The 27853-nt window shown below is 39.9% G+C and overlaps 1 protein-coding gene across 1 annotated transcript; it reads left to right on the forward strand.

Moving 5' to 3' along the window:
- The first annotated feature begins 497 nt into the window (after nt 1-497).
- Nucleotides 498-27853, forward strand: LOC131690205 (4'-phosphopantetheine phosphatase). Its single transcript, XM_058975787.1, has 5 exons — nt 498-960; nt 1016-1221; nt 26958-27100; nt 27158-27446; nt 27550-27853. The coding sequence occupies exons 1-5, from the start codon at nt 713-715 to the stop codon at nt 27735-27737; spliced, it is 1074 nt and encodes a 357-aa protein (XP_058831770.1). The 5' UTR covers nt 498-712; the 3' UTR covers nt 27738-27853.

Below are 27853 nucleotides of genomic sequence, written 5' to 3' on the forward strand. Positions count from 1 at the left end.
GGAATGGATTTCAAGTGCAATACTTATGAGTATTATTGGTTGTGATAATAAAATTCATGTGTTATTTTAATATTTTTAGATGATTTTTTAGGTTTTATTGTACAAAATTATTGTTTTTTGTAAAATAATGAAATTAAAGTAACAAAATGTTCATTCAATCTTACTATATCCCAATCATCATTCCGTGTGCTCGAGGAGACGTCAGTTTCTGAAGTGTACTTTTTGTAGAACATATTAGACGTTTAAAGAATGGTGTCATCTTCTGTAAATATAAATTCAGATGAATGGGATAAGTATTGTATTGTTGATGCTTTTGTTGCTAAACGATAAAACTTACATTGTGTTTGTTCCAGACATACAAGAAATCCGAGTTGGTTAACAATTGATTGAACAAATTCACCATTTTAAAACTGTTTTTTCATATCTGAAAATCATATATGTTTAATATGATATTACAGATAACGTTCGTTATCAATACAATGTATCATGATGACAATAGATAATTATTTGTGTGTCATCATGAGTTGTATGTAATATGCACATCATTTTCAATGGATACATATAGTATCAATGCGATTGTCATAAGAGTTGATCTGTGATTTTTCTAATAATTTTTACAAGATTTCTTGGTTCAGTGTAGATTTTAGAAAGCCATATTTTTAGTTGACAAATCCAACTTTTTAGACAAGGTATCCTGTTTAAGAATCAAAAAATGTCCTCGCCTACGCGATTTCATCTACTTCAAGACATTGATGGCTACAACCCAGACACACTTGATCTTCACCAGGATGCAGAGGCAAAAGAATACTGGTTCAATTGTTTTTACAAACTTGTGTTGAAATTTGAACAACAAGCAGCCAAAAGCCAAATTTCTGATAATACGGCGGTAGACCGTGCTGCTAAATATAGGAAACATTATTTGGCTCAACTGAACCAGTTAAAGCAAGAAGATTGTAGTTTGTAAGTTAAAAAATGAAGTGTTTTCTAATGCAAACGCATCTTATATTTTTTCTAGAAATAAACGACCACTGTCTATTCGAAATTTGTTAGAACTCAATGAGTCAACACTTAGGATGTTCGGATTTGATGATCCGTGGAAGGATCAGAAACGAATTGAGAATTCAGGGTCCATCAGAAAGCTAAATGCTCGGCTTCAACAACTTGATCAACTGGAAAGTATGACTGGAAAATGGATCGAAATTGTCAAAGGCGTATTGGCAGGTAGCTTTACTGGTCTTTATTTTAAACGTTTGAGTCAGAGCGCGTTTTCATTTTATTGAACAAAAATACCTTTCTTGGCCCGAAAACCAGTTTTCACTACAAGGTTCTCGTTAACACTAATAAAATTACAAATTTTAAAAAAGGGAATAACATTTGAGCGACCGAAAATAAAAGTCGAAAGAATATGCTTCGTAAAGCCCGTTTCAAATATATTAAAATATAAAAACCGGATATAAACTTCAAGTATAAAAATTGGACAGGAACTCTCCTTTGTAACAGTCGAATAAAAAAACCTTCAGTTAAAAAAATGGAAAAAAAGAACATTTCCGATTCTTTCAAAGTAGGTTTTTAGCCGACTTTTAATCTTGAACATCACGATATACGGATGCTGCTGCGTACGATTTAATTCTTTTCGACCGGATTTTGTACTGATGGTTCAACCTTGCCGAGTTTTACGGGCGAAAAGTTTTTAAGCGATTCTTATGCTGAAGGATCACTCCGATATTTACACATGAAGCTTGTTTCCGATTCTAATATGAGCGACCGAAAATAAAAGTCGCAAGGACATACCGGCTTGAACCTTCGTTCGAACCGGTCACAAATCTTGATAGCTCCTGGTTTACCTAGAGTTTTTCAACAGCAACAGTCTTTCTCAAGGCTACCTATATTTTCGCACGATCAGTCTTTCTCAAGACTACCTATATTTTTTCGTCTTTCAAAACTACCTACTTTTCTACTCAATCAGTCTTTTTCAAGACTAAAACATTTTTTAAGAACAATTCAGCCTAAAGAAATATTTAATTCTTCCAACATGCCTGGGTCCTCCCAGAAAGGCCGTGTGCCAAAAATTAAAGCTAAACGCAAAAGGGTATCTTCTCCACCCGAAAATTCAATTGACTGCAGCAACTCATTCGATGTTTTATCCGAATGTGAAGCTGATGAAATTTCTAAATTTCCTCGCATTGCGCATAATGCCAATGAGAAGAAAACGCAATCACATATAACAGTGATGATCTCCGACTTCAAAGCCTTTCGAACTGAGCTTTCGACGTTCCTTCCGGACGTGAAAGTCTCTTTTCAGATTGGCCGAAGAGGAGAATGTCGAGTTACAGCGAAAGAATTGATTGGCCACAAACGACTACTCCAGTATCTTACGGAGAAGTTATATAAATTTTATTCATATGATTTCAAGACAAATAGACCATTCAAGGCTGTCTTGAAAGGGCTACCACAAGGTCAAAGTTTGGATGAAATATCCAACGAATTGAAAAATTTACTTGGCTTTTCTCCTTCACAAGTTGCTCTTATGGAGAGAAAGGCTAGCGGCGAGAACACGCCAGTACGCTCTGGAATTATCCAGGAGCTTTATTAAATTCATTTTAATCGTAATGAGGTTAATAATTTGAAAGTATTTGAAAAGCACGTTTTATGTTCCACGTTCGAGTAAAGTGGGAACATTATAGACGACATGGGGCAGAATTCAAAATCTGACCCAGTGTCGTAGATGCCAAGGCTTTGGGCACGGCACAAAAAATTGTCATGTGGATTCCAAATGTATGATCTGTGGTGATAAATCGCACACTAAAGATTCCGGTGAAAAAAACCACAAAAAGTTTCAAATGCGCTAATTGTAGCGAAAATCATAAATCGAATTTCTGGGCTTGTCCAGTTCGAGAAAAAATTATAAATTCTCGTTCTAGACAACAAAAACAACAAATAAAAAATGTACCTACTTCTTCAGGTATACTTCAAGAAAACGCGTCCAAACGTGTTAATCCGATTCAAAATAGATTAACAACTTCTACCTGCGTTACACCATCCTACAATGGTGTGTCATCTTATGCTTCAGTGGCAGGTAACAAGGCCAAAATAACGGCTACAGTTACCACGCCCACAAACTCATTTGCACCCAACGCTTCCTTTAGTCCAATGGATCTAGGTAGCGTAACGGAAGAAAAATTAAAATACTTGCAAGACCATATGTTACCTACGATGATTGCCTTGTTAAATTCTACCTTTTCAAGCGGGGTGGGAATTTGCTAACAAAATTGCAATGAAATTAAATTTTAGCAATGACTTTAAATAATCATTTAAATTTATTGAATTGGAATGGTCGTTCACTAAAACAGTGTGAAGATTTTTTTTCAACTTCTTGAGGATACATAATGTGCATATAGCCGTTGTGACCGAAACTTTTTTAAAACCAAATATTAAACTGAAGAGTAACTCTAATTTTGTTATTCATCGATTTGATCGAATTGTTGGATTCGGCGGAGGAATCGCAATAGCGGTTAATCGCAGGATCAAACATTCCGTTACGCCATCTCTTGACACCAGTTGACAGCAAACTTTTGTTGTGAGCACACGTGTTTTCACAATATCTGGATTGTTTTTTTTTTGCGAAATTCCCGGACCTAGTCCGACATACAAGTGATATTCCGATAGACGGAACCAGCAACTGCCAAAATGGCATCATCGGTTGACAAAACATTTGTCATCAACTTCAGAGTTATACCGACAAAACTAAACTTTCCCGCAATAGCAGAATTCATTACGAAAAATCTCGCTATCGAAGCGACCCAGCTACAGCACCTGCAAGTCAGCAATGGACGTGTTTTCTTAGGCATCGACTCGACCCAAACTGCTCAGGATATAGTACAAGAACACAACATGAAACACCAGCTTGAACACGATGGAAAATCCTACAGCATCCCACTGTCAATGGAAGATGGGTCTGTTGAGGTTAGAGTTCATGATCTCCGCCCGAGCACAAGTAATAGACAACTAGCATACAGGATGCGTGAGTATGGGGAAACCATCTCAAACCGTGATGTAGTCTGGAAAGACTTTTCCTGGAGTCCCCAATGGTGTGAGAATAATGCGCATGAAACTCACAAAACCGATACCGTCGTATGTGATGATGGACACGACTATGACTCTCGTCACCTACAAAGGTCAAGTCACCACATGTAAACATTGTAACAAACGAGTTCACTATGCTCAAAAGTGCTCTGAGTATGCAAAATCACTGAAACCGAGCGTTAGCGGTCGCCTAACTCTTCATCAGGAATCAGAATATATTGGCTCAAATGGCACGTTCCTCCCCGCCTAACTCTTGCCGAAATAGTAAAAATGTTGATGATAGACCAACTTCACAGCAGATCTTTTGTCAGCCTAACAACACTAGCTCCTCAGAATTAAAAATGGTACACAGCACCACGGATCAAATACATCGCTTGCTGGAAGTGATTCTACAATGGTGGTGGAGTCATCCCAAAACACATCAGAGAGCAGAGGCCAGCAACAAACAATGACAATCAGCACATCCCAAGCTACAACCGATGTTAACACCGTTAGCCTAAAAATGCTAGCTCCTCAGAATTAAAAAGGGTACACAGCACCACGGATCAAATACATCGCTTGCTGGAAGTGATTCTACAATGGTGGTGGAGTCATCCCAAAACACATCCGAGAGCAGAGGCCAGCAACAAACAATGACAATCAGTACTTCCAAAGCTACAACCGATGTTAACACCGTTAGCCTTACTAGCCCATTTGCTGGCTTCGCAGAAGATGATTCCATCATGGACAAAACCAGGACCATCACAGTAAACACAAAAAGACCAGCATCCCCTCTTGAAAATGACAGAAAAAATAACGAAAAAAGAGAGTCACGGACTGACACAAGGCAAGAGCAACATCCACATCACACACGTTCAATTTCACGAAACAAGCAATGAAAAGGCCATCCAGCCTGAACCAGCCTAGTCAGATCAAAAACATATATACTAGCTTCTTCTTCTCATTTTGCGTCGCTGCCGCAGCACCCAAATACATAATTCAACTAACAATATGCCACCGTGAAGCACTCCCGCTACTGTTACATTGAACAGTTCGTCTATAGTTATCAACAACCGAAAGTATCAACACAACATAACATTTTCCTCGGTAAGTTTTTCGGGCAGTATATGTCCCGCCGAAGTGAAATATGATACTGCCGGCTTCAGCGAATTTAGACTATCCTCAGCTGCCGTCGCTGCTACTACGTCCCGCCACCACTCACCACGACAGCGAAAGACAAACATCACAACACAATCTTCTGATAAACCTGCTATACCCACCAACCTATCCTGTCGGCGTAACAAAACACCATCCGAGATGATAAAGTGACATGCTACCCGTTTCGCCACCGCCATAACAAACTGAATCTGCAAGCAGCTTTTTTGGCTGCCCAGGTAAGCATTCTGGGCAGTATATGTCCCGCCGAAGTATTGTTCGATACTGCCATCCTCAGCAAGTTTCCAATGCTCCCAGTTTTTTTCCGCTCTCGCTGCGACCTGGTGCTACTCGTCTCATAGGCGAAATAAAAACAAACCCAAAATGCAACGTTTCCTTCATGCAGTTGCATTCATCTACTACACGAGTTGTTGGTGCAATAACATCATTGAACTGTTCGCCACCCGTGAAATTTTGACCAGCTACTCGCTTCAACACCGTAGCAACAAACTGTATATACAAGCAGAATTTTTCGCTTCGCTGCTTTCACCCTTCCCAGCTCACGGCGCCTCCACTGCGCCAAGGAACTACTCGTGCCTACTGCAAATCAACAAAAATGCCAAAAACTATATACCGTTGCAGCCTTAGCAACCATCAGGTCGTTCTGTCGGTGTAACAATAAGATACCAGCGCTCCCCACCTGTGGTGGAATGAATCTGCCAGCAGCGGTTACAGCTTCCTCGGTAAGCATTTTGGACAGTATATGTCCCGCCGAAGCAAAATATGATACTGCCATCCTCAGCAAGATTCCACTATTCTCAGCTATTGTTGCTACTTCCGTCTACACAACCAGTTATGTTGGTCTCCCTGCTCCTGCCACTACCGTGACAACATTCAGCTGGCGGTGTCAACATGTCAACGAACAGTTTTCCCACGATCGAAATGGCTGATATGAGGAGCTACAAGATTGCTACAATCAACATGAACGCAGTGACAAACGGGACAAAACTCGATGCCCTGAATACTTTTATCCGGTCCGCCGAACTAGAGGTTATCCTCCTGCAGGAAGTGGCAACAACAAATCTCAACATACCAGGCTTCATCATAGAGTACAATGTAGATGAGCATAAAAGAGGAACAGCGATTGCAGCACGAAGTTTTCTATCCCTCACGCATGTTGATAGAAGCATAGACTCGAGATTAATCTGCGCACGGATCAGTGACGTCACACTCATCAACGTTTACGCACCATCGGCAACGCAAAATCGAAACGCGCGGGAAAACTTCTACAACAACGTGCTACCATACTACTTCTACAATTCCACGAACCAAGTTATCATTGGTGGTTACTTCAATTCAGTTGTAAACCAAAAAGATGCTACTGGTTCAAACGCACACAGCCCAATGCTCAAACGATTCATGACCGCTTCAGGTGTAGACGATAGCTGGGAGGTCCTAAAACGCCAACACGTCGAATTTTCTTTTATTAGGTCCGATTCTGCCTCTAGAATAGATAGAATTCTCGTCACGCCGAATATGCGAAGCTGTATCCGAACCGCAAATTTTGTTGCTACAGCCTTCTCGGATCACAAAGCATACATAATCCGCACTGTTCTTCCAACACTTGGAAATCCACCAGGTCGTGGAATATGGCGTATGCATCCAAGCTTGGTTGATGATCCAGCGGTCATTGAGGAACTACACGTGAAATGGAGGTACTGGACAAGGCATCAACGGAACTTTCGTACGTGGATTGACTGGTGGATTCAATTCGTGAAGCCAAAACTGATCGCCTTCCTTAAAAGGAAATCGTCCATTCAACGGCGCTCATTCCATGATACAATAGAACTGTACTATGCCATGCTTCGTTCAGCCTATGATCGTTATTATGGCGATCCTCAACAGTTGCAAACAATAAATCACCTTAAAGAAAGGATGCTCTCTCTCCAACGCAGCTATGCACATCGCACACGGCGCTGGAACGAAATCTATATAGCAGGGGAAAACACATCAATTTTTCATATAGCGAACCAGAAAAGCCGTCGGACCGAAACGTCAATAAATATACTGCAGGATGAAGTTGACACAATACGAGAGCCAAATGCGATACAGCAGCGTGTACAAGAATATTTTGTTAGATTGTACTCTTCCACTCATCCTGTCGAGAGCGACGACTTCAATCCAGCACATTGCATCCCGCGCGAAAATGAGGCCAATCAACGACTAATGAACGAAATATCTTCCGATGAGGTTCTAGAAGCAATTAAATTGAGCAGTTCACGAAAATCTCCCGGCAATGATGGTTTACCAAATGAGTTTTATCTAAAGGCATGACAAGTAATCGAGAGAGAGAGAGAGAGAGAGAGAGAGAGAGAGAGAGCACCGACAAACTGACATGACAACTAGAATGATTTCAGTGAAAATTTTTGGCACATAATTTAGACTCGGAACAGTAGCTCCATCTGTATAATGAGTTACACATCATTACTTAACGTGTCTTTCGTAAAAGAATACAAATGTCCTCTAGTAAAAGTCTGGACACGACATATTCAAACGAGCAGAAGTTTTTCGAATTCAAATGAGCGGAGCATCGAGCATCGTGCTTCTAAAGTTTCAGGTTTTCGTATGTTTTTACACAAAATTGCACCATCTTTTATTAAAGTGTCCTCCCATAAGAAATACATTGCGACGAATCTTGCGCCTAATAGCGCTTCGAATCTTGCTGCGACGAAAAATAATCGTCGTGTCTCCTTTGGAAAAGCACGGGCAATATTGCGGTATTGACTGGCTTTGTTCTCTGGTTGACTTCATGAAAAGTGAATCGAAAAAATTGAATCAACTTCAAGTCGGTTCCGACAGCATGAAGTAACAAGTTACTTTACGCTCGTCCGGACATGCCGCAGACTCAGGTGATTTGTATTCTAACGCCAAAAGATCCTAACTCCTGCGGTAGCATGCAAAAGGTTAAGTCGCCGGGAAACTAAGCTTGCTCAAATGACCCTATTCCACGCTTTTCTAAACTTTCTTCCCTCACATCCTTGCTCTCCCTTGAGTACTCATAATATTGAAAAATATACTTCATCTTCCAGTGTCTTGCTAATTAAATGCCGTTACAACAACTCCGGGATTTATTATCACATTCATTAATAAACTATTTCATTTCCGAGAATGAAACCATTTACGATCGAACTGTAGATCTTTCGCCGAAAATGCAGTGTATGCCATTTGGCCTAATTTACCTCATATTTTGTCAAATATTGTTTATATATATGTTTACAAAATTTATTCAGCTCTTTATCAAATGTTCAACAAAACTAGAACATATATTTCTAAGGTTATAGTTTCCTTTAACTATTTCAAGTATAGCCCAATTTCTTTGAGCCAAGTGCCTTGAAACTATGGTTGTCTATTTTCTCTTGTCCAAACTTCTACTGGAGGAACTCTAGTTACATAGAGTAACTTCGATGATTATTAGAGAGTTGACTGAAAATTTTGTAACTCGTACTGTCAAACGAACGTCCGTTTGACAGTACGAGTTACAAAATTTTGCGTCGACTCTCTAATAATATCTTGCCAAATTTGAAAATACAGTGTCATGTCAGTTTGTCGGACAGAGATGCCAGATTTGCAGACAAGTCTGCAAATTCGCAGACTTTTAATTTAAGCTGCAGATTTTTTCGATGACGCAGATATTTGCAGATTTTTCCGTTTGGTTGCAGATATTTGCAGATTTTTTAGTTTGATTGCAGATATTTGCAGATTTTTGAATATAAAGGCTTTTGGTTACACTAGCTTGCCTCACATTTTTTGTTCTTCCCAGACTTTTAAAATTATTATTGCAGACATTTGAAAAAAGTACCTGGCATCTCTGTTGTCGGAGGAGAGAGTTCACTTTTGTCATAAATGAAGCAATGTCCTCTAATGCTCCCAAAGAATTTTTTGACGGCGTGCTCGTACTTGTTAGAAAGAAGAAGGGTGATAATAGCGTTAAGGCATTCAGACCGCTCTCGCTCTTGAATGTTGATTACAAAATATTCGCTAGAATAATAAAAAGCAGAGTTGCCCCCTTGCTTCCATTGGTGCTATCCAAACATCAAAAATGCTCCAATGGAAAGCGTAACATATTCGAAGCCACTGCTCGAATGCTTAACCGCATTTGTGAGCTGAAAGCGAACCATAGAAACGGATTACTGGTTGCTTTTGACTTCGACCATGCCTTTGATAGGGTAGAGTACAGCTTACAGTACGATGAGCAAAATGAATTTTAATCCCGAGTTGATCAACCTGCCAATTTACTGTACGAACAATAGCTTCTCAAGGGTGCTAATTAATGGCAAACTGGGAAACGAAATAAAAATAGAAATATTGCTTTCACCACCCATCAAAGCCAAGGCTTTGCTAACGAACCGCATGATGCAAATGGCTTCGGACTTACCTTTTCTCTGGAGCTTTCTTGAGTACAACGCGAATCCACCCAATCTGTCAAACTTTCCCCGAAAATACGAGCACATTCGTACAGTAGTGAAAGAATCCGCATTTCTAACCGAAGAAATCGCGAGAGCACCTTGTTCCAGCGTAATATATTCCTATTTCATAAAACAACTAAAGGAGCCTAAAATAGTGTGAGAGAGAGAGAGAATCCACTACGCGACTGGAAAATCATCTATAAAAACATCCATTCCAAATTACTGAATTCGTGTCAACGATCTACGTGGTTCTCAGTTATACATCGCAAGCTACTCACCAACGAGCTACTACATAAAATGACAAGAAGAACCGACTCCGACTGCAGTTATTGTTCTGATCAAACCGATACCATCGAGCACCATCTACTTCAATGTAGTGTAAACAAAATTATTTGGATATTCCGACGGAACACCTTCCTAGCGATGGATCGAAGGCTGAGCCAACTACAGCCAGAGGATTGGATCTACCCGGTTCTAAAACACCAATCAAGACGTACACGTCAGCGTATATTGAAGAACTTCAGCCAGATGTTATGCTACATGACAAGTGTACCACCAGATGAGCGCACTGTAGACGGATACAAATTTTATTTAAATTGTAACTAAATAAGAAATAATAACCCTGGACGATAAAATTTTTTACAAAAAAAAGACACCAAGGTGATCGAGAGTTTGGGTATCGAAGTTGAAACTGATCTTGGTATCATTTTTATTGCTGCAGCCTATTTGACTTTTCAGTGCACTGGCGAGCAAATTAATTTCTTGAAAGGAGACTTACAAAAACTTACAAGAAATTGGTCGAAATTCTTCATAATCGGTGATTTTAACGCCAAACACCGAGCCTGGAATAATGCTCAAAGCAATTCCAACGGTAAACTACTTTTTAATGATTGCTCTGCTGGTTATTATTCAATTTTGTTCCCGAATGGTCCTACGTGCTATTCGTCTGTAAGGAAACCATCAACAATTGATTTGGTTTTGACATATCAAAGTCACATTTGTAGCGAATTGATTACACATGCTGACTTTGATTCTGATCATCTTCCAGTAACTTTTTCACTATCTCAAGAAGCTGTTTCCAATCCCATTAGCTCAGTGTTCAATTATCACAAAGTGAATTGGGAAAGGTACAAAACTTATATTGAGAATAATTTTAATCATGACCTTGATTTACAAAATAAAGCTGACATTGATACGGCATTACAAAATTTAAGTATATCTATAGTTGATGCTAGAAATTTATCAGTACCAACAACACAGAAAAATTTAATACTCCTATTATTGACGACGATCTTCAACTTCTGATTCGCTTGAAGAATGTTCGAAGACGTCAATATCAACGTTCTCGTGATCCTGCTATGAAATGTATCTATCAGGATCTACAAAAAGAAATTAAGCATAGATTCACACTCTTAAGAAATGAAAATTTCGCGAAAGAGGTTGGACAAATCAAGCCAAATTCTAAACCTTTCTGGAAACTTTCTAAGGTTCTTACGAAACCTCAGAAACCAATTCCAGCTTTGAAGGAAGGTGACCACATACTTCTTACAAACGAAGAAAAAGCTCAAAAACTTGCTCAGCAGTTTGAAAGCGTCCATAATTTTAATCTCAACGTTGTCAGTCCTATTGAAACCCCCTCTCGCAGGTTGATGGGATTGACGGTATTGTAAATATCATCAAGCCACAATAGATTCAATAGAGTTATCTAAATATAAGGACCTTCGCTCTTTTTAGTTTTTATTTGCACCAAGTTCTACTACTAAAGGTTAATTAGTTCTCATGTTAATAATCCACCAAACTTTATGACTACTGAGGATTTGATTTACATAAGAAGCCCGCTTCAAGATGTTGATTACAATACGCCTCGATAGTGGTGTGTCGAGGAGGCCGGGAGGGCTGATATGAGCCTTTTTTCTGTTCTATACCTTTCCTCTATTTACCAGCTCATAACCAACAATCAACCAATAACAAATAGATAATTGAGAAAGGATGTGCTATGTGTGGTGATTGGCTATTCAAGTATTAGTAGTGTTTGAAGTACTAATGTATGTCTCATGTGATGATCATAACTTCAGCTGTATCTTGTACATATCTAATCTATTACGTCTCTCATATATTGTCTTTTATTTCTTCTTTTCAAGTCCTATACTGTGATTGTACACCCGCCTTCAGCTGGGTCAACAAAGATGGTGATAGTGAACGTCTTAACACTCACACATTCTCAAACGCGGTCTCAAGCATGAACCTATAAAAAAGCCCTCGCGCACGCGGTTACGTATCGATCACGTCCGGAAGTCTACCCTTGATCCTAGAAGTCTAGGTCCATGCCTTCAGCTGGACCAATTAAGAAAATACGCTCATACCTATTAGACAACACGTCTCATGGCGACATGACCGGGAACCCTATCGATATAAACGATCCCACTCTCTGGCAGAATTCTAACCGCGCACCGAAAATTCAATATCAGACTCACGGTTCGCGCGACCATTCAAGAACACACGTTACAAAATCACGTCAGCGCACAAACGTTAGATCCCCTCGCGATTTTCCAAGCAACCTACGCCCACGAACTCGCAAACGTGATTACACCCCGGTGATAAGGTGAAAATCTCAGCACTCATAAACTTAGCAACACGATCTCAAGCGTCAACCTACAAACTCCCGCGCTCGCGCCATCATGAATCGGGATCGTCCGGAAGTCTCTATCCTCGGTACCAACAATCTAGGTCCTTGTTAATCAATAAAAAAAAATTGAAAAATAACTCCCATATCCATTAGACAAAACGTTCCATGGCGACATGATCGGAAACTCTAGTGATATGGGGTAACTCTCTCCCTGTCAGAATGTGATCCGTACACCGAAAGCTAAAGGTCGGAATGACGGTCCGCGAATATATGAATGGCCGCAGGGTTTCAAAATCGAATTTATACACGCGAAGTCACATACGCGCGAGCACACGCGACAAACACGTCAACATACGAACGCTTAAGCCCTTTGCGATCATCTACGCACACCTATGCCCGAGATCGCGTAAACTTGATAACACTCCGGCAATTGTGTGAACGTTTTAGTAATTACGACGTTACAAACGCGGTCTCAAACGCGAACCCGCAAACGCGCGCGATCATGAATCGGTCACGTCCGGAAATCTTTAGCCTTCATTCTAGCAATTTAGGTCCATACATTCAGTTGGATCAACAAAAAAAATAAAGCTCATATCCACTAGAATACGCGTTCTACGGCGACATAAATGGGAATTCTAATGATATGTAAGAACCCATTTTCTTCTGGAATCTGAACCGTGCACCAAAAATTAAGTATCAGATTCACGGTCCGCGCGCGATCATTCTAAAACACATGCGAATATGCGAAAGGCACACGGTTATCAAATAGAATTTATACACGCGAAGTTCATACACGTTAGCACACGCGACATACAAACGCTCACGCGACATACAAACGCACACGCGACATACAAACGCACACGCGATCGAGCACGTTAACGTACAAATGTTCGAGCCCTTCGCGATGATACACGCGATCGCGAGTCCCTACGCCCGCACATACCTGAACCGTACAATGAATATCACATTCAGAATCACGGCCCGCTACAATTGGCCTAATGCAGTGTTTTATTGGGCGACATTGCCTGTCTCGTCTGCAAATTGTAGTATGTGATTCTGACGGGGAGCCCTTCCGAGAACCTAGCTCTACAGCTCCAGTAGGACAACTCTCGAAAAAAAACGTGAGTCCTATTGAAACCGAAGTCTTACAAAAATATGAAAACGTTTCAAATCAAGTATTGTCTCTAGACGATATTGTTGAAACAAACTATGATGAGATCAAATCCATCATGAAAAAGTTAAAAAATATGAAAGCACCAGGTTATGATGGAATTTTCAACATTCTTCTTAAAAACCTTCCCGAAATCACCATGATATACTTGATCAAAATATTCAACAAATGTTTTGAATTAGCATACTTCCATGAAAGATGGAAAAATGCCAAGGTTATTCCTATTTTGAAGCCAGATAAAAACCCAGCAGAAGCATCTAGCTATCGACCAATTAGTTTACTCTCTTCTATTAGTAAATTATTTGAAAAAATCATCCTAACTAGAATGATGTCACATATCAATGAGAATTCTATTTTTCTTCCTGTGCAGTTTGGATTTCGTATTGGACATTCAATTAGTCATCAACTTGTGAGAGTAACTAACATGATAAATGCAAATATCTCAGAGGGCTATTCCACTGGAGTTGCTCTTCTAGACATCGAAAAAGCTTTCGACAGTGTTTGGCACAAAGGATTAATTGCCAAAATATGGGATTTCAATTTTCCAATTTACATAATAAAGATAATTAAAAATTATCTTACTAACCTTATCAGAATTGTAAATCTAATAAGCAACCCGTTAAAGCAGGCGTCCCTCAAGGATCAAGCATCGCACCAATACTATACAATATTTTTACCTCTGATCTTCCAAATCTACCTACAGGCTGTAAAAAGTCACTTTTATGTGATGATACTAGCATCTCAGCCACTGGGAGGAGTCTTCGTATTATTTGCAGTCGACTGCAACGAAACTTAAATATTTTCAATGATTACCTGAAAAAATGGAAAATTTCCACTAATGCGGCAAAAACACAAATTATGTTTCCGCATAAGCCAAGAGCTTCTTCTCTTAAACCAAATAATAACCATATTATTAAATTTAATGTTTTGAATTTAACGTGGTCAGATAAAGTTAAATACTTGGGTTTGATTACGATAAAAAACTCACTTTTAAGGATCACATTGAAGGAATCCAAACAAAATACAACAAATATATAAAATGTTTATACCCTCTTATAAATAGGAATTCAAGGCTCTGCCTAAAGAACAAACTATTAATTTATAAACAAATATTTAGACCGGCAATGCTATATGCAGTGCCAATCTGGGCAAGTTGTTGTGCTACTAGGAAGAAAACGCTTCAAAGGATTCAGAATAAAATTCTGAAAATGATTTTGAAGTGTCCTCCCTGGTTTAGCACAAATGAGTTGCATGGACTCGCAAACATAGAAACATTAGAAATTATGACGAACAGTATTATAAGCAACTTCCGACAAAAATCGTTGCAATCTTCAATTGCAACGATTAGCTCTCTTTATAGTTTATAAGTTAGTTTGTAAGATTTGTTTAGCTCCTTATTCACAAGACAAGTAGGTTTAAAACATCCTACTGAAAAAAACTTAACTGCGGATGCATATTATATCTAAATTTCTATTCTATTCTATTCTAACCCTTACACAGCCAGTATTGAAAAGCATCCTGGAAAACACTGCCGGTATTCTGTAGTGTTTTTCTTGTCAATATTAATATTTGAAGCATATTTTCATATGACGCAAATATTAAAACGGCCAGGCCTACTGTGCAGAGTTGGGTTTGAAGATGTTTCAAAATTAGACGGCAATTAAATTATTCAGTTAATTTTAAGAATTGTTTTGAATCTTAAAAGAGAAAGAAACGAGGACAACCGTACCGACCGTTTCAGTTTGAAGGAGATATAATAAATCGTTGGGAGTGACTTGGCTAAGAAAGTTAATGTCACTTCTTTGGTCCTTTGTGATGGGACAGAGATATTTACACCTTGCCCTGGCTAAAAGCCTCGGTTAAAGCACCTTTACTCGCTCTCATTATTGACCAGAACCAATTGAGATTGCAAAACGTTCATTAGAACAGCATGTTTGGGAGTAACATGATGAGCCACATCGTACAATCTATACTGATTCCTGCATGCTACTCAATACTGACGCCGACCACGTCCGAAAGCACATCTTCTGGGAAAGAAAGAAATGTTAGTCCGATATATGTCGCTGCTAGAGACCAAGGATATTGTTCGATTTAACACCCACAAACGCAATCAAAGCCCCGCCTCCAACAGTACGATGGCATTAGTAGTAGGTATAAAGGCAGTGCTAGATGAAGATAGCAGTCAGTTAATTTTCAAACGTGATACAATTTACATCAGCAGCAGCAGCAGTAGAGAAGAAATCTCGGAAGAAATAAAATTCATCTTAGTGGTGAATGCAGCGTAATTTTCCGCAACTCATTCCCTGAGTTGGAGCATCGTCACAGCAAAAGGGTCCTTTTCAGAACCAGAATTAATAAGAAACAGACGATTTGCTCCACTCACTGTGCCGTCAAGGAAGTTCCAGTATTCACGTTCGCTTTGCAGCGTGAACGTAAATTGGTCCTAATCGAACCGGATGCCTGCCAGGCCACCGCTCGTGCCGGAGTTTGAAAACTTGTGTTGATGCTTCTTCGGTGTACTAACCTAGCGTCAGCAGAGAAGCCATTTAATTTCGTTTCGTGTTCAAACGTGTCATATCGTGTTCGTGCAAGCTAGTATTCGTCGTGCATTTCAACATGCCACTTGCGCGTTCTCCACCTTCAGTCAACCAAGAAAACGTCTCGTCCGAGCAGCATCATGCAAATTCCAATGTGATTGCATCATCCAATCAATTTCCAGCAAACAGTGAATCAGGATCGTTCCATGGATTTCGCGAATGGGAAGTTGCAATGGATGCTGCTACAATGAAAGAGTTAATGGGGATTTTTCGCCAACGAAGCCAGGTTCAACAAAAATTAGTGAGGATCCAAAGGTCACTTCAGTCTCAACAACCAATCGGATTGGCTCAGTTAAATGTCATGTCAAAAAATCTCTCCGCAACGTATTCAGAATACAGCGGGTTTCACAGCGAAGTAATGGCGCTCATACCAGAGGATGCGGTAGTCGAGCAAGAGGAAGAGTATGCATCATTTGAAAACCTTCACAACTATGTTTCCATGGCGGTCGAGGAACTGATCCTGCGGACAACAAACAGAGCAGTTGTACCTAAGAGTGCTCAGGTTGTCATACAGCAACAGCCTTTGAAAGTGCCTATTCCGACTTTCGACGGGAATTATTGCAATTGGCCAAAGTTCAAAGCCATATTCCAGGATTTAATGTCCAATTCGGGAGATACAGACGCAATAAAACTGTATCACCTAGATAAAGCCCTCGTAAGTGATGCCGCTGGAATATTGGACGCTAAGGTGGTAAGCGAAGGCAACTATTAGCATGTTTGGGAAATATTGACAGATCGATATGAGAACAAGCGAGCAATAATAGAGTCTCATATCCGTGGTTTGTTGTCACTAAAAAAGATGGTATCTGAATCACACAAAGAATTGAGAAGATTATTAAACGAAGCCACAAATCATGTTGAAAATCTTCGTTTTCTTGAACAGGATATTATTGGCGTGTCGGAACACTTTGTCGTATATCTAATCATCAGTTCGCTCGACAAGTCTACTCGTAAAGCATGGGAATCAACACAAACGAAGGGAGATCTGCCGAGCTATGCTCAAACTATCGTATTTTTGAAATCACGGTGTCAAATATTAGAAAACTGTGAAGCAGCATATCAGGAACAATCGTCATCACTCGTTAAGCCAAAACAAGCAATTACATCGCAGAAAATCCATCCGCAAAAAAGCTATGCGGTCTCAATTAGTTCCGCGTTGGTCGAAATTGAATGTGACATGTGTGGTGGCTCACACCGCAATTTCCAGTGTTCAGAGTTAAATAATCTAACTGCTGCTCAAAAAAGTTAGAAGATTCGAAGTATTGGAATCTGCTTCAATTGTCTTCGAAAAGGACATTTCGCCAGAGAGTGTTCTTCTGATAAAACGTGCAGAAAATGCCAACGACGTCACCACACACTACTTCACGAAGAGAGGACACCCAACAAAGATGACATATCGTCTAATGTTTTCACTTCCATTGAAAATAAAGCGGTTTAGTTTTCGACAAGGACAACCAGCCGCATCTCTGTCGTGTTCTCTTAGACAGCGGTTCTCAAGTGAATTTTGTAACAGAGGAAATGGCTAATATACTCGGTATTCCTAAGCAACGAGCAAATGTCCCAATCACTGGTATTAATGCATTGCGAACTCTTGCTCGCGATAAAGTGGACATTATGTTCCGGTCCCGTGTATCTAGTTTTCAAGCTAGCATCGAATGTCTAATTACACCTCAGGTAACTGGAACTACTCCTACGTCAAAAATTGACATTAGCCGATGGCAGATTCCGGAGGGAGTGAGTCTTGCCGACCCAGAGTTTTATAAACCGAAAAAGGTGGACATGTTAATCGGAGCCGAACTATTTTTTGATGTCTTAAAGAATGATCAGCTGAACTCAACATCTAATGTGCCACATTTACGCGATACCCACCTCAGATGGATTATAACAGGTGCAATCAACGAACCTCATGAGTCCGGCGGTTTTCTTCAGCACTCCAACTTAGCCTCCATAGAAACCATCGAAACATTGCTGCAACGATTCTGGCAAGTGGAAGAAGTCCTAGATGTACCTAAGTTTTCCCCTGAGGAATTAGCCTGCGAAGATCATTTTGTATCAACTTTCACCCGCGACGCCTCTGGAAGATTCATAGTGAGATTACCACTGAAGAATAATGTTGTCATGCTGAACGACTGTCGTGCACTCGCACTAAAAAGATTTCGGATGCTAGAAAGACGACTGGTACGTAACCCCGATCTGAAAAAGCAATATATAGAGTTTATGCGTGAGTACAGGGACCTTGCGCATTGTCATGAAATTATACAAGCTAACGATCCACCAAATCAAAAAAACTATTACATGCCGCATCATGCTGTTTTGAGGCCATCCAGCTCCAGCACTAAATGTCGTGTTGTTTTTGACGCCAGCGCTAAATCATTTTTGATTTGTCTTTGAACGACGTGCTCCTCATTCGTCCTGTTGTGCAGAATGATTTGTACACTATTATGTTGAGATTCCGTAAGTATAAGATTGCGTTTTCTGCGGACATTTCAAAAATGTACCGCCAGATACTTGAGGCACCAGATGACCAACATTACCAAAGGATATTCTGGAGAGAGCAACCGACCGACCCGCTACAAGTTTTGGAACTGGACACAGTAACTTACGGAACCGCATCTGCACCTTAACAAGCAACGAGATGTTTAATTCAGTTAGCCAACGAAGAAACTGAAGCGATGCCAATCGCTGCCCGTATCGTAAAACAAGAGGTGTATATGGACAATATTCTTACAGGAGCAGAAACAGTAGAAGAAGCCATTGAAGCCCAACATCAGTTAAAACTACTACTTAGTCGAGGTTGTTTTCCTATACACAAATGGTGCTCGAATTCCCAAGAGTTTCTACAGCACATCCCACAACAGGATCATGAGAAACAAGTTGCCTTGGCGGACTACGCAGCAAATAAGGTCATCAAAGTATTAGGTTTACTGTGGGATCCTAATGAAGACACCCTGTTCATTGCTCACCATCCTCAACAAACGGTAGAGCCCACACAGATCGTTACGAAAAGAATGATATACGCCGAAGTTGCAAAAATGTACGACCCACTTGGAATATTTTCGCCGGTCATTGTCATAGCGAAACTAATTGCGCAACAAGTTTGGAAGTCGAAGGCCGGATGGGATGATCCAGTAGAAGAAGGGTTGGCAGAAGAATGGCATGAATTCAAACGTGCTTTACCGCAAATAAATCTTATCCAGGTCCCAAGGTGTGTACATTCAATGATGTAGTCGCTTACAAATTGCATGGATTCGCGGATGCGTCGACGGTGGCATATGGAGCGTGTGTGTATGTGCGAAGCTTATTCACCGATGGATCTGCAAAATTGCGTCTTTTAAGCAGCAAGTCAAAGTTAGCCCCCCTCCACGAGCTGTCTGTACCAAGGAAAGAACTGTGCGCCGCTTTGCTTTTAACACGGTTGGTCGACCTGCCTTAGAAATGGATTTTCAAGACGTTGTACTTTGGAGTGATAGTACAATAGTGCTGGCTTGGGTTACGAAACCCCTTAATAAGCTCCAGTTGTTCGTGACAAATCGGATCGCTGAGATACAGAAATACACCGGGTCCCTTCACAAGCTACACTATGAAATTACAAACTTGCAGGATATACCGGATGATTTGCTTCCTGAGATGAAAGCAGTGGTTGCCATGCCAGTCGTGAGTATTCAGCCATTCTCATTTTTCTACATGTTTAGCAGTTTTCGTAAAGTACAACGCATAATGGGATATGTGCTGCGGTTCATTGGAAACTGTCGAAAGAAAATAACCGCTAAACAAAACCTGTCTCGACATTTGACTATTGAAGAGCTACGTAAGTCTACAGAAACAATACTTCGTGTAATTCAACACGTTCATCTAGAGGACGAAATTCGTCGGGTTCTGTTGAACAAACCAAGTAAGACAATCGGTAATCTTCGACCAATTTACATATACGATTTACTTCGTGTCGGCGGAAGGCTTGATCGTTCTCAACTTTCTTTTGAAAATCGTCACCCAATTATCCTGCCAAACAAGTTTCCTCTAGGGCGCAATCTAATACAGGAAAGGCACGTCGACCTTCTCCATGTTGGACAAACTGGATTATTGAACGCAATTCGTCAGCGGTACTGGCCGTTGAAGGCTCGTTCCACCATAAGGCAAATAACTCGCAGATGTGTAAGATGCTTCCGTACAAACCCAACCAACACGACGCAGCTAATGGGAACACTACCAAAGGCAAGAGTTGTTCCTTCCCCACCCTTTGCCGTAACTGGTATAGATTACGCTGCTCCGTTCTTCATCAAACAAGGATTGCGTCGTCCTGCACTAATAAAGGCATACATCGCTGTGTACGTATGTATGGCAACTAAGGCCGTTCATTTGGAAGCCGTTACGGACCTAAGTTCCGATGCCTTTTTGGCATCCCTCCAACGTTTTGTCAGCCGTCGAGGACTACCACAACATCTGCACTCCGACAATGCAACAAATTTCAAGGGCGCCAACCATGAGTTACATGAACTATTTCGACAGTTTCAGAACGAGCGAACTCTACAAAGAATACACGAGTTCTGCCATGTACGAGAAATAGAGTGGCACTTCATCCCACCAGAAGCACCTGAGTTTGGCGGATTGTGGGAAGCGGCTGTAAAGTCAACGAAAACGCATCTTAAACGCATCGTAGGAAATGTTCGACTGACTTACGAAGAATTAGCGACGGTGCTGGCTGAGATAGAAGCAGTTTTGAATTCACGTCCTCTTTTTAGCATTTCGGATGATCCGTCTGATCCACTAGTGATAACCCCAGTGCATTATTTGATAGGGCGTACGCTCATTGCCTTACCGGAACCATCATTGGAGGACGTCAAAGAGAGTCGTCTAAAACGTTGGCAACACCTGCAGCTAATGCGCCAACACTTCTGGAGTGATGATTGTTCTTCTCCACGACCGATCGCATCCTCCTCTGTATTGGAAATTGGGTCGTATTGTGGCGGTTTATCCCGGCGACGATAATTTGGTTAGAACTATCGACGTATTAATTGATGGATCTATATATCGACGTCCAATTACAAGGGTATCCGTTCTTCCTATAGAGGACAACTTCAAGGACTCTACTCAAGGCACGCATTAGTCTGAATTATGTTGAAACGTCGTCTCAACCGGGGGGAGGATGTTCGATTTAACACCCACAAACGCAATCAAAGCCCCGCCTCCAACAGTACGATGGCATTAGTAGTAGGTATAAAGGCAGTGCTAGATGAAGATAGCAGTCAGTTAATTTTCAAATGTGATACAATTTACATCAGCAGCAGCAGCAGTAGAGAAGAAATCCCGGAAGAAATAAAATTCATCATAGTAGTGAATACAGCGTAATTTTCCACAACTCATTCCCTGAGTTGGAGCATCGTCACAGGAAAAGGACCCTTCAGAACCAGAATTAATGAGAAACAGACGATTTGCTCCACTCACTGTGCCGTCAAGGAAGTTCCAGTATTCACGTTCGCTTTGCAGCGTGAACAGATATGATATGATTGGGCAAATAATCATCTTTAACTCCAGATAGCCGGCTATGCGGAGCATTAATTATGTTTTATTAAAACTGTGTCGTTCACTTTTCTATCGGGCGACAAATTTTTCGTGGTGCATCGTGTTGATGCTAATTTTACCCGGCGATTGTTTGAATGAAAATCGGAATCATATACAACAGGTATTTGAGTACGTCTTAATTTTTTATCGTGTCAGGTACTACTTTTATAAATAGTGAGAATTACACATGTATAATGATTTCGTAGTAAGAAGGACTTCTATATTATTAAACTGCAAATCAAATTAATAACTTACATCAAATTTGTTCAGTATATTGATTGCATAATTAAACAATGATAATTTTTTTTTTCAAATTAAATTAAATAATTAAATTAAATTGTTTCAAACTAACGAATTCGATTTAAAGAATAGCATGAATAACTCAAATAAAATAAAAGATTAAATTAAAAAATTAAATAAATAAACAAAACAAATAAAATGAATAAAAAGTATAATTGAAATAAAATAAATCAAATAAATGATATGAATAAAACAGGCCTGGCCGTTTTAATATTTGCGACATACGTTTTAACGACATTCAATTAGCTAGAGATTACTGGGTAGGGAAAGTTATGAAACTTAGAGCCATAGTACTCAAGTGAGAGCAAGGATGTGAAGTAAACAGATCGGAAAACTAGAAGTGGCAGGGTCATTAGAACAGGCTTAATATCGCGCGGGCTTAATTTTTGCCTTCTGATAATGAGGGTCGAGCTTAGGCAGAATAACTACGAATCACCCGAGTTCACTATCATGTGTCCTGATAAAGGTAGACGTATCTATCTTTACCGTGACAACCGGCAAAAATTAAGCCACGCAAGATCACCACTGAAAACCTGTCGACGATTAGCATCAACCTAAATGATGATTGCTGCTGTTCATCTCTGTATGCCTTTTGAATGCCGGGATAGATTTTTATTAGACTATTGTCACTGTTCTTACAGTCGTGGCGGGTTTGCTACATTGTGTAAGGTAATGGCTGTGTCTACAGCGGCTACCCACCGCTCCGATGGATTCCCATCAGTTTCCTTTTCTTTTTTCCTTTTTTATTTCGACTATGTTAGTCACATTTTCTTTTTTTACGTTTTAACGACATTCAATTAGCTAGAGATTACTGGGTAGGGAAAGTTATGAAACTTAGAGCCATAGTACTCAAGTGAGAGCAAGGATGTGAAGTAAACAGATCGGAAAACTAGAAGTGGCAGAGTCATTAGAACAGGCTTAATATCGTGCGGGCTTAATTTTTGCCTTCTGATAATGAGGGTCGAGCTTAGGCAGAATAACTACGAATCACCCGAGTTCACTATCATGTGTCCTGATAAAGGTAGACGTATCTATCTTTACCGTGACAACCGGCAAAAATTAAGCCACGCAAGATCACCACTGAAAACCTGTCGACGATTAGCATCAATCTTAATGATGATTGCTGCTGTTCATCTCTGTATGCCTTTTGAATGCCGGGATAGATTTTTATTAGACTATTGTCACTGTTCTTACAGTCGTGGCGGGTTTGCTACATTGTGTAAGGTAATGGCTGTGTCTACCGCTGCCGATGGATTCCCATCAGTTTCCTTTTCTTTTTTCCTTTTTTATTTCGACTATGTTAGTCACATTTTCTTTTTTTACGTTTTAACGACATTCAATTAGCTAGAGATTACTGGGTAGGGAAAGTTATGAAACTTAGAGCCATAGTACTCAAGTGAGAGCAAGGATGTGAAGTAAACAGATCGGAAAACTAGAAGTGGCAGGGTCATTAGAACAGGCTTAATATCGTGCGGGCTTAATTTTTGCCTTCTGATAATGAGGGTCGAGCTTACGCAGAATAACTACGAATCACCCGAGTTCACTATCATGTGTCCTGATAGATCGACGTACGTATCTATCTTTACCGTGACAAGCGGCAAAAATTAAGCCACGCAAGATCACCACTGAAAACCTGTCGACGATTAGCATCAATCTTAATGATGATTGCTGCTGTTCATCTTTATATGCCTTTTGAATGCCGGGATAGATTTTTATTAGACTATTGTCACTGTTCTTACAGTCGTGGCGGGTTTGCTACATTGTGTAAGGTAATGGCTGTGTCTACAGCGGCTACCCACCGCTGCCGATGGATTCCCATCAGTTTCCTTTTCTTTTTTCCTTTTTTATTTCGACTATGTTAGTCACATTTTCTTTTTTTTACGTTTTAACGACATTCAATTAGCTAGAGATTACTGGGTAGGGAAAGTTATGAAACTTAGAGCCATAGTACTCAAGTGAGAGCAAGGATGTGAAGTAAACAGATCGGAAAACTAGAAGTGGCAGAGTCATTAGAACAGGCTTAATATCGTGCGGGCTTAATTTTTGCCTTCTGATAATGAGGGTCGAGCTTGTGAAGTAAACAGATCGGAAAACTAGTAGTAGTTTTTGTCAGCCGAATTTTAATCTTGAACATCAAGATCAGAGTTAAAAATATTCAAATTCATTGCATGAAAATTGATCATATTCAGCCGCATTCATTTTCAATATTCAGTGACGCAGCTGAAAACGTCAAACGAACAAACCGCCCATTCACCCATGCAGATTTTCATTCGTCTCCAATTATTACACGAAGCGGCCGTGCAGCAACGAATCAAACGCATCAAAGTAGGCCCTGGCGCAATGTAAGCGATGATGATTGTTGTTTCATATGCTTTACCGGCATTTGAAAACATTTTCCTATATAATTAGTGAAATGAATACACTGTACGATATTCAACTAAATGAATAACATGGATATTTGAATGAATATTTTTTCTATTCACCGCGAGTCGCATCAGGTTCATTTTCAGCCGTCAAAAAAGAGCTTCGATTATTTTTAACTCTGATCAAGATATACGGATGCTCCTACGAGCGATTTATTTATTTTTAAAAGATTTTTCTACTGGAGGTTATCCCTTGCTCAGTTTAACAGGTGAGAACTTTTTAAGCGATTCTTATGCTGAAGGATTTCTGGGGAGCTTGGGTTGCTTATCTATCTTTCCGGCCATCATATCGTATAGTAGATACATTTAATATGTGTATCTACAAATGCGATATGATACCTGGTGCAGTGCACTAATTACCTATCAATCATCTTTCATTTGATTGTCTGCTCAGGAAATCATTTTTCGTACCCAAATATCACATGTGACACCAGTGATAAATGGAGAAGACCACAAGGATGGTGGAAGAGCAGTGGGTACAAGGCCAAGTGCTTCCTGGCTGGTACCAAAATGATAAGCAAAGGGAAAGCAAGGGTTATGTGCGGGGTCTGGGAGAAGAGCATTTCGCATTTATTTTCATTTTTTGTTTTGTCTTTTCATTGTTTCTCTTGCTACAATATATGCAACTCGGTGTAAGAGAACGTGACGGCCAAGGAAACGGAAAGTCAATAGCCCAAACAGATCAGGAACAGGAAGGAGGACTACGAACAAGGAAACAAACAACAGATGAGAAATCGTTTACTTATTTATTATAACTACGATACTAATCACAATAATTTTCCTTTTTTTTTTGCTTTTATTGTTTCGTTTCAGCAAACCAAAATCTATACGGACTAGCACATACGAACAGTTAGGCTTTGTAGGTTCTCATCTTGTCAGAGTCTAGATGGGCGGATGAACGTCTGCCAGGGTGTGGGCTGAGAAATGACAATGACACTATACGAGATGGCGCTAGGCCTGTGAACTTCGACTGGCATGGTCCATTCTCATTGATTCGGAAGTCTTCTTGGCTGGTTGGTAGTGCTCCTACTTGCAAGTTGATCAATTTGCTTGGGTGGGTGACATGTGGATCCTACTAGTTGTCGACTCTTTTGATCGTGGGTATGAGACTAGTTCAGGAAAGGAGTGCAGGACTGACACCTAAGAGATAGTTAATTATTCAGGACTTGTTCTTATGATTATTAAACTCGACCAAGCACACCGACTCTTAGAAATGATAAGCAACCCTTTCGGGTCGGTGTGGTCTATTCGAGTCGAACCAGGCAGATGTTCGATTCGAGCATACTTTATAGGGACTAGTGGATAAATATTTCTTGTTCTTTATGGCAGCGATTCTTTTTGTGAAACCGTAAAATACCTTATCTCGTCTAGCTACTCAGGATAATAATAATAGAAAAATTAAGGGTTTGCCTGGTCTATAATGTAATGAATACGTATATTGACTAGAACAGGGATAATCGAATTATGTTATAAGATAGAGATGAAACAGCACAGTTGTAGGAATTCGCGAGTAAGGACTATTACTGCTAGTATGTTTACCGGTTCAATTAAAAATCGATTGATCCGCTTCGGACCTAGGAGACAAAAAGGAGATTAGGAAGAGACAGAAGCGGATTCAATGCAAAATTTGCCAAAATGACGTTGACCCCAAGGCGATGGTAGGATGATTTTCCATAGGATGACAGACTAGATGACATGACGCTACACGCTCTAAACTTGTGCCAAATAGTTTGTATGTATGTATGAATGTATGTACGAATGTAAGCCCATATGTATGCCTGTATGCATGGATGTGTATAGGAGCAATGTATCCCTGAGCAACATGGAAGGACAGCCTCTGAGTCGCCAAAACGGTCATGGGAAACCGGGTGCGCGGTCGTAGGTGTGACTATAAAGCACTGCACACACTGTCAAGTGCAACGGTGAGACGGTAGGTGTACAGTTAATGCACATAGGTTGCAGAAATAGGTTGTTGAGACACCCCGATTGCACACTGATAAATAACAATAAATAACAATAGCAATCTTATGCTGAACGATTTCTGTCCGATTTTTATGCTTGAATTTTATTTCCGATTTTGCTGTTTTAAACGGGTTTTGCGAAGCATGTTATATCCTTAAGACTTTTAATTTCGGTCGCTTATATGTTTTAAATGGGTTTAACGAAGCATGTCCTTGCGACGTTTATTCTCGATCGCTCATTTGTGGTTAATACTGTCTCAAAAAAAATATTCTTTACACTCCAATGCACAAATTCACCTTTTTTTAAATGTTGGGTGGATTTTCTCATTTTTAACATTACTCTTTTGAGATTTTATTTGCATTATTGTTTTAAAACTTTAAGCGTTAACTAAGTTATATTCTTTTTTCACGGATAATTTATATTCTTCATATAATTTATTGTTCGATTGATTGATTAAATCGTTCAACTATTTCAAATAAATGTACCTTAATTTGCAATTCTATCTTAGCCAGTAATATTGAACGATCGATAGCTATGAAATAACATTTATCCTGTTACATTTACCTCTAAGATTGAATAATTTAAAACATTTTTTAATGTTTCGATGTTATTCCATTTGTTTATGTACTTTAATAGGTAATATGTTCGACTGGGGAGCGCAAGCTGTTTCTCAAATACTTGAAAGTGACGCCAATTTCGGATTGAAAGAGGCTCTAGAACGCATACAAAAACGTCCCTGGCTAATTGATTGTTTGGATCAGTGGCTGGAAAGAATGCAGGTTTGATGCTGCTTTATCCTAAACGATAACCATTAGCAGAACTAGAACATCTTCTAGGGCTCTCCGCATAGATGCGCAACGATCTTCACTGATAACTCAGGTATTGACATAGTACTGGGTATAATTCCTTTGGTGAGAGAACTGTTACTGCGCCAAACGAAAGTGTTACTTTGCGCCAATACCAACCCCGCACTGAATGATATCACTTATAATGAACTGAAGGAAGTAATTACACAATGTTGCACCGAATGTGAAGTTATCAGTGATGCTTATGATACTGGCATGTTGAAAATCCTTGGCAATGAGCAAAATGGCCCATGTCTTGACTTCAGTCTCATGACACCTGGTATGTTTTCTCAATTCTTATTTGTTCAATACAGTGTAATCCGAGTTCTAAATATCTACTATATGATTGTTAGGAGCGTTAATCAATTTTGTGTATTTTACAGATTTGTGTGACGAGATTGCAGAAAGTGATTTGGTTATTATCATTGGAATGGCAAGGGCGCTCCATACAAACCTCAATACAAAATTTACCTGTGAAACTTTGAAACTAGCCGTCGTAAAAAATGAGTGGCTTGCAAAACGTCTCGGTGGAGAAACATTTTCTGTAATTTGCAAATACGAAAATGTATGATATCGTCTGATCTACCGGCATGCTCGCATATATCAATAGAGAAATACACAGGAAAAAAACAATGTCTTCTTGTTCGTTTGAACCCATTAAAAATAAACGAATGGTTATACAACGAA

This window comes from Topomyia yanbarensis, chromosome 3 (genome assembly GCF_030247195.1).
Source record: "Topomyia yanbarensis strain Yona2022 chromosome 3, ASM3024719v1, whole genome shotgun sequence".
Taxonomy (NCBI): Eukaryota; Metazoa; Arthropoda; class Insecta; order Diptera; family Culicidae; genus Topomyia; species Topomyia yanbarensis.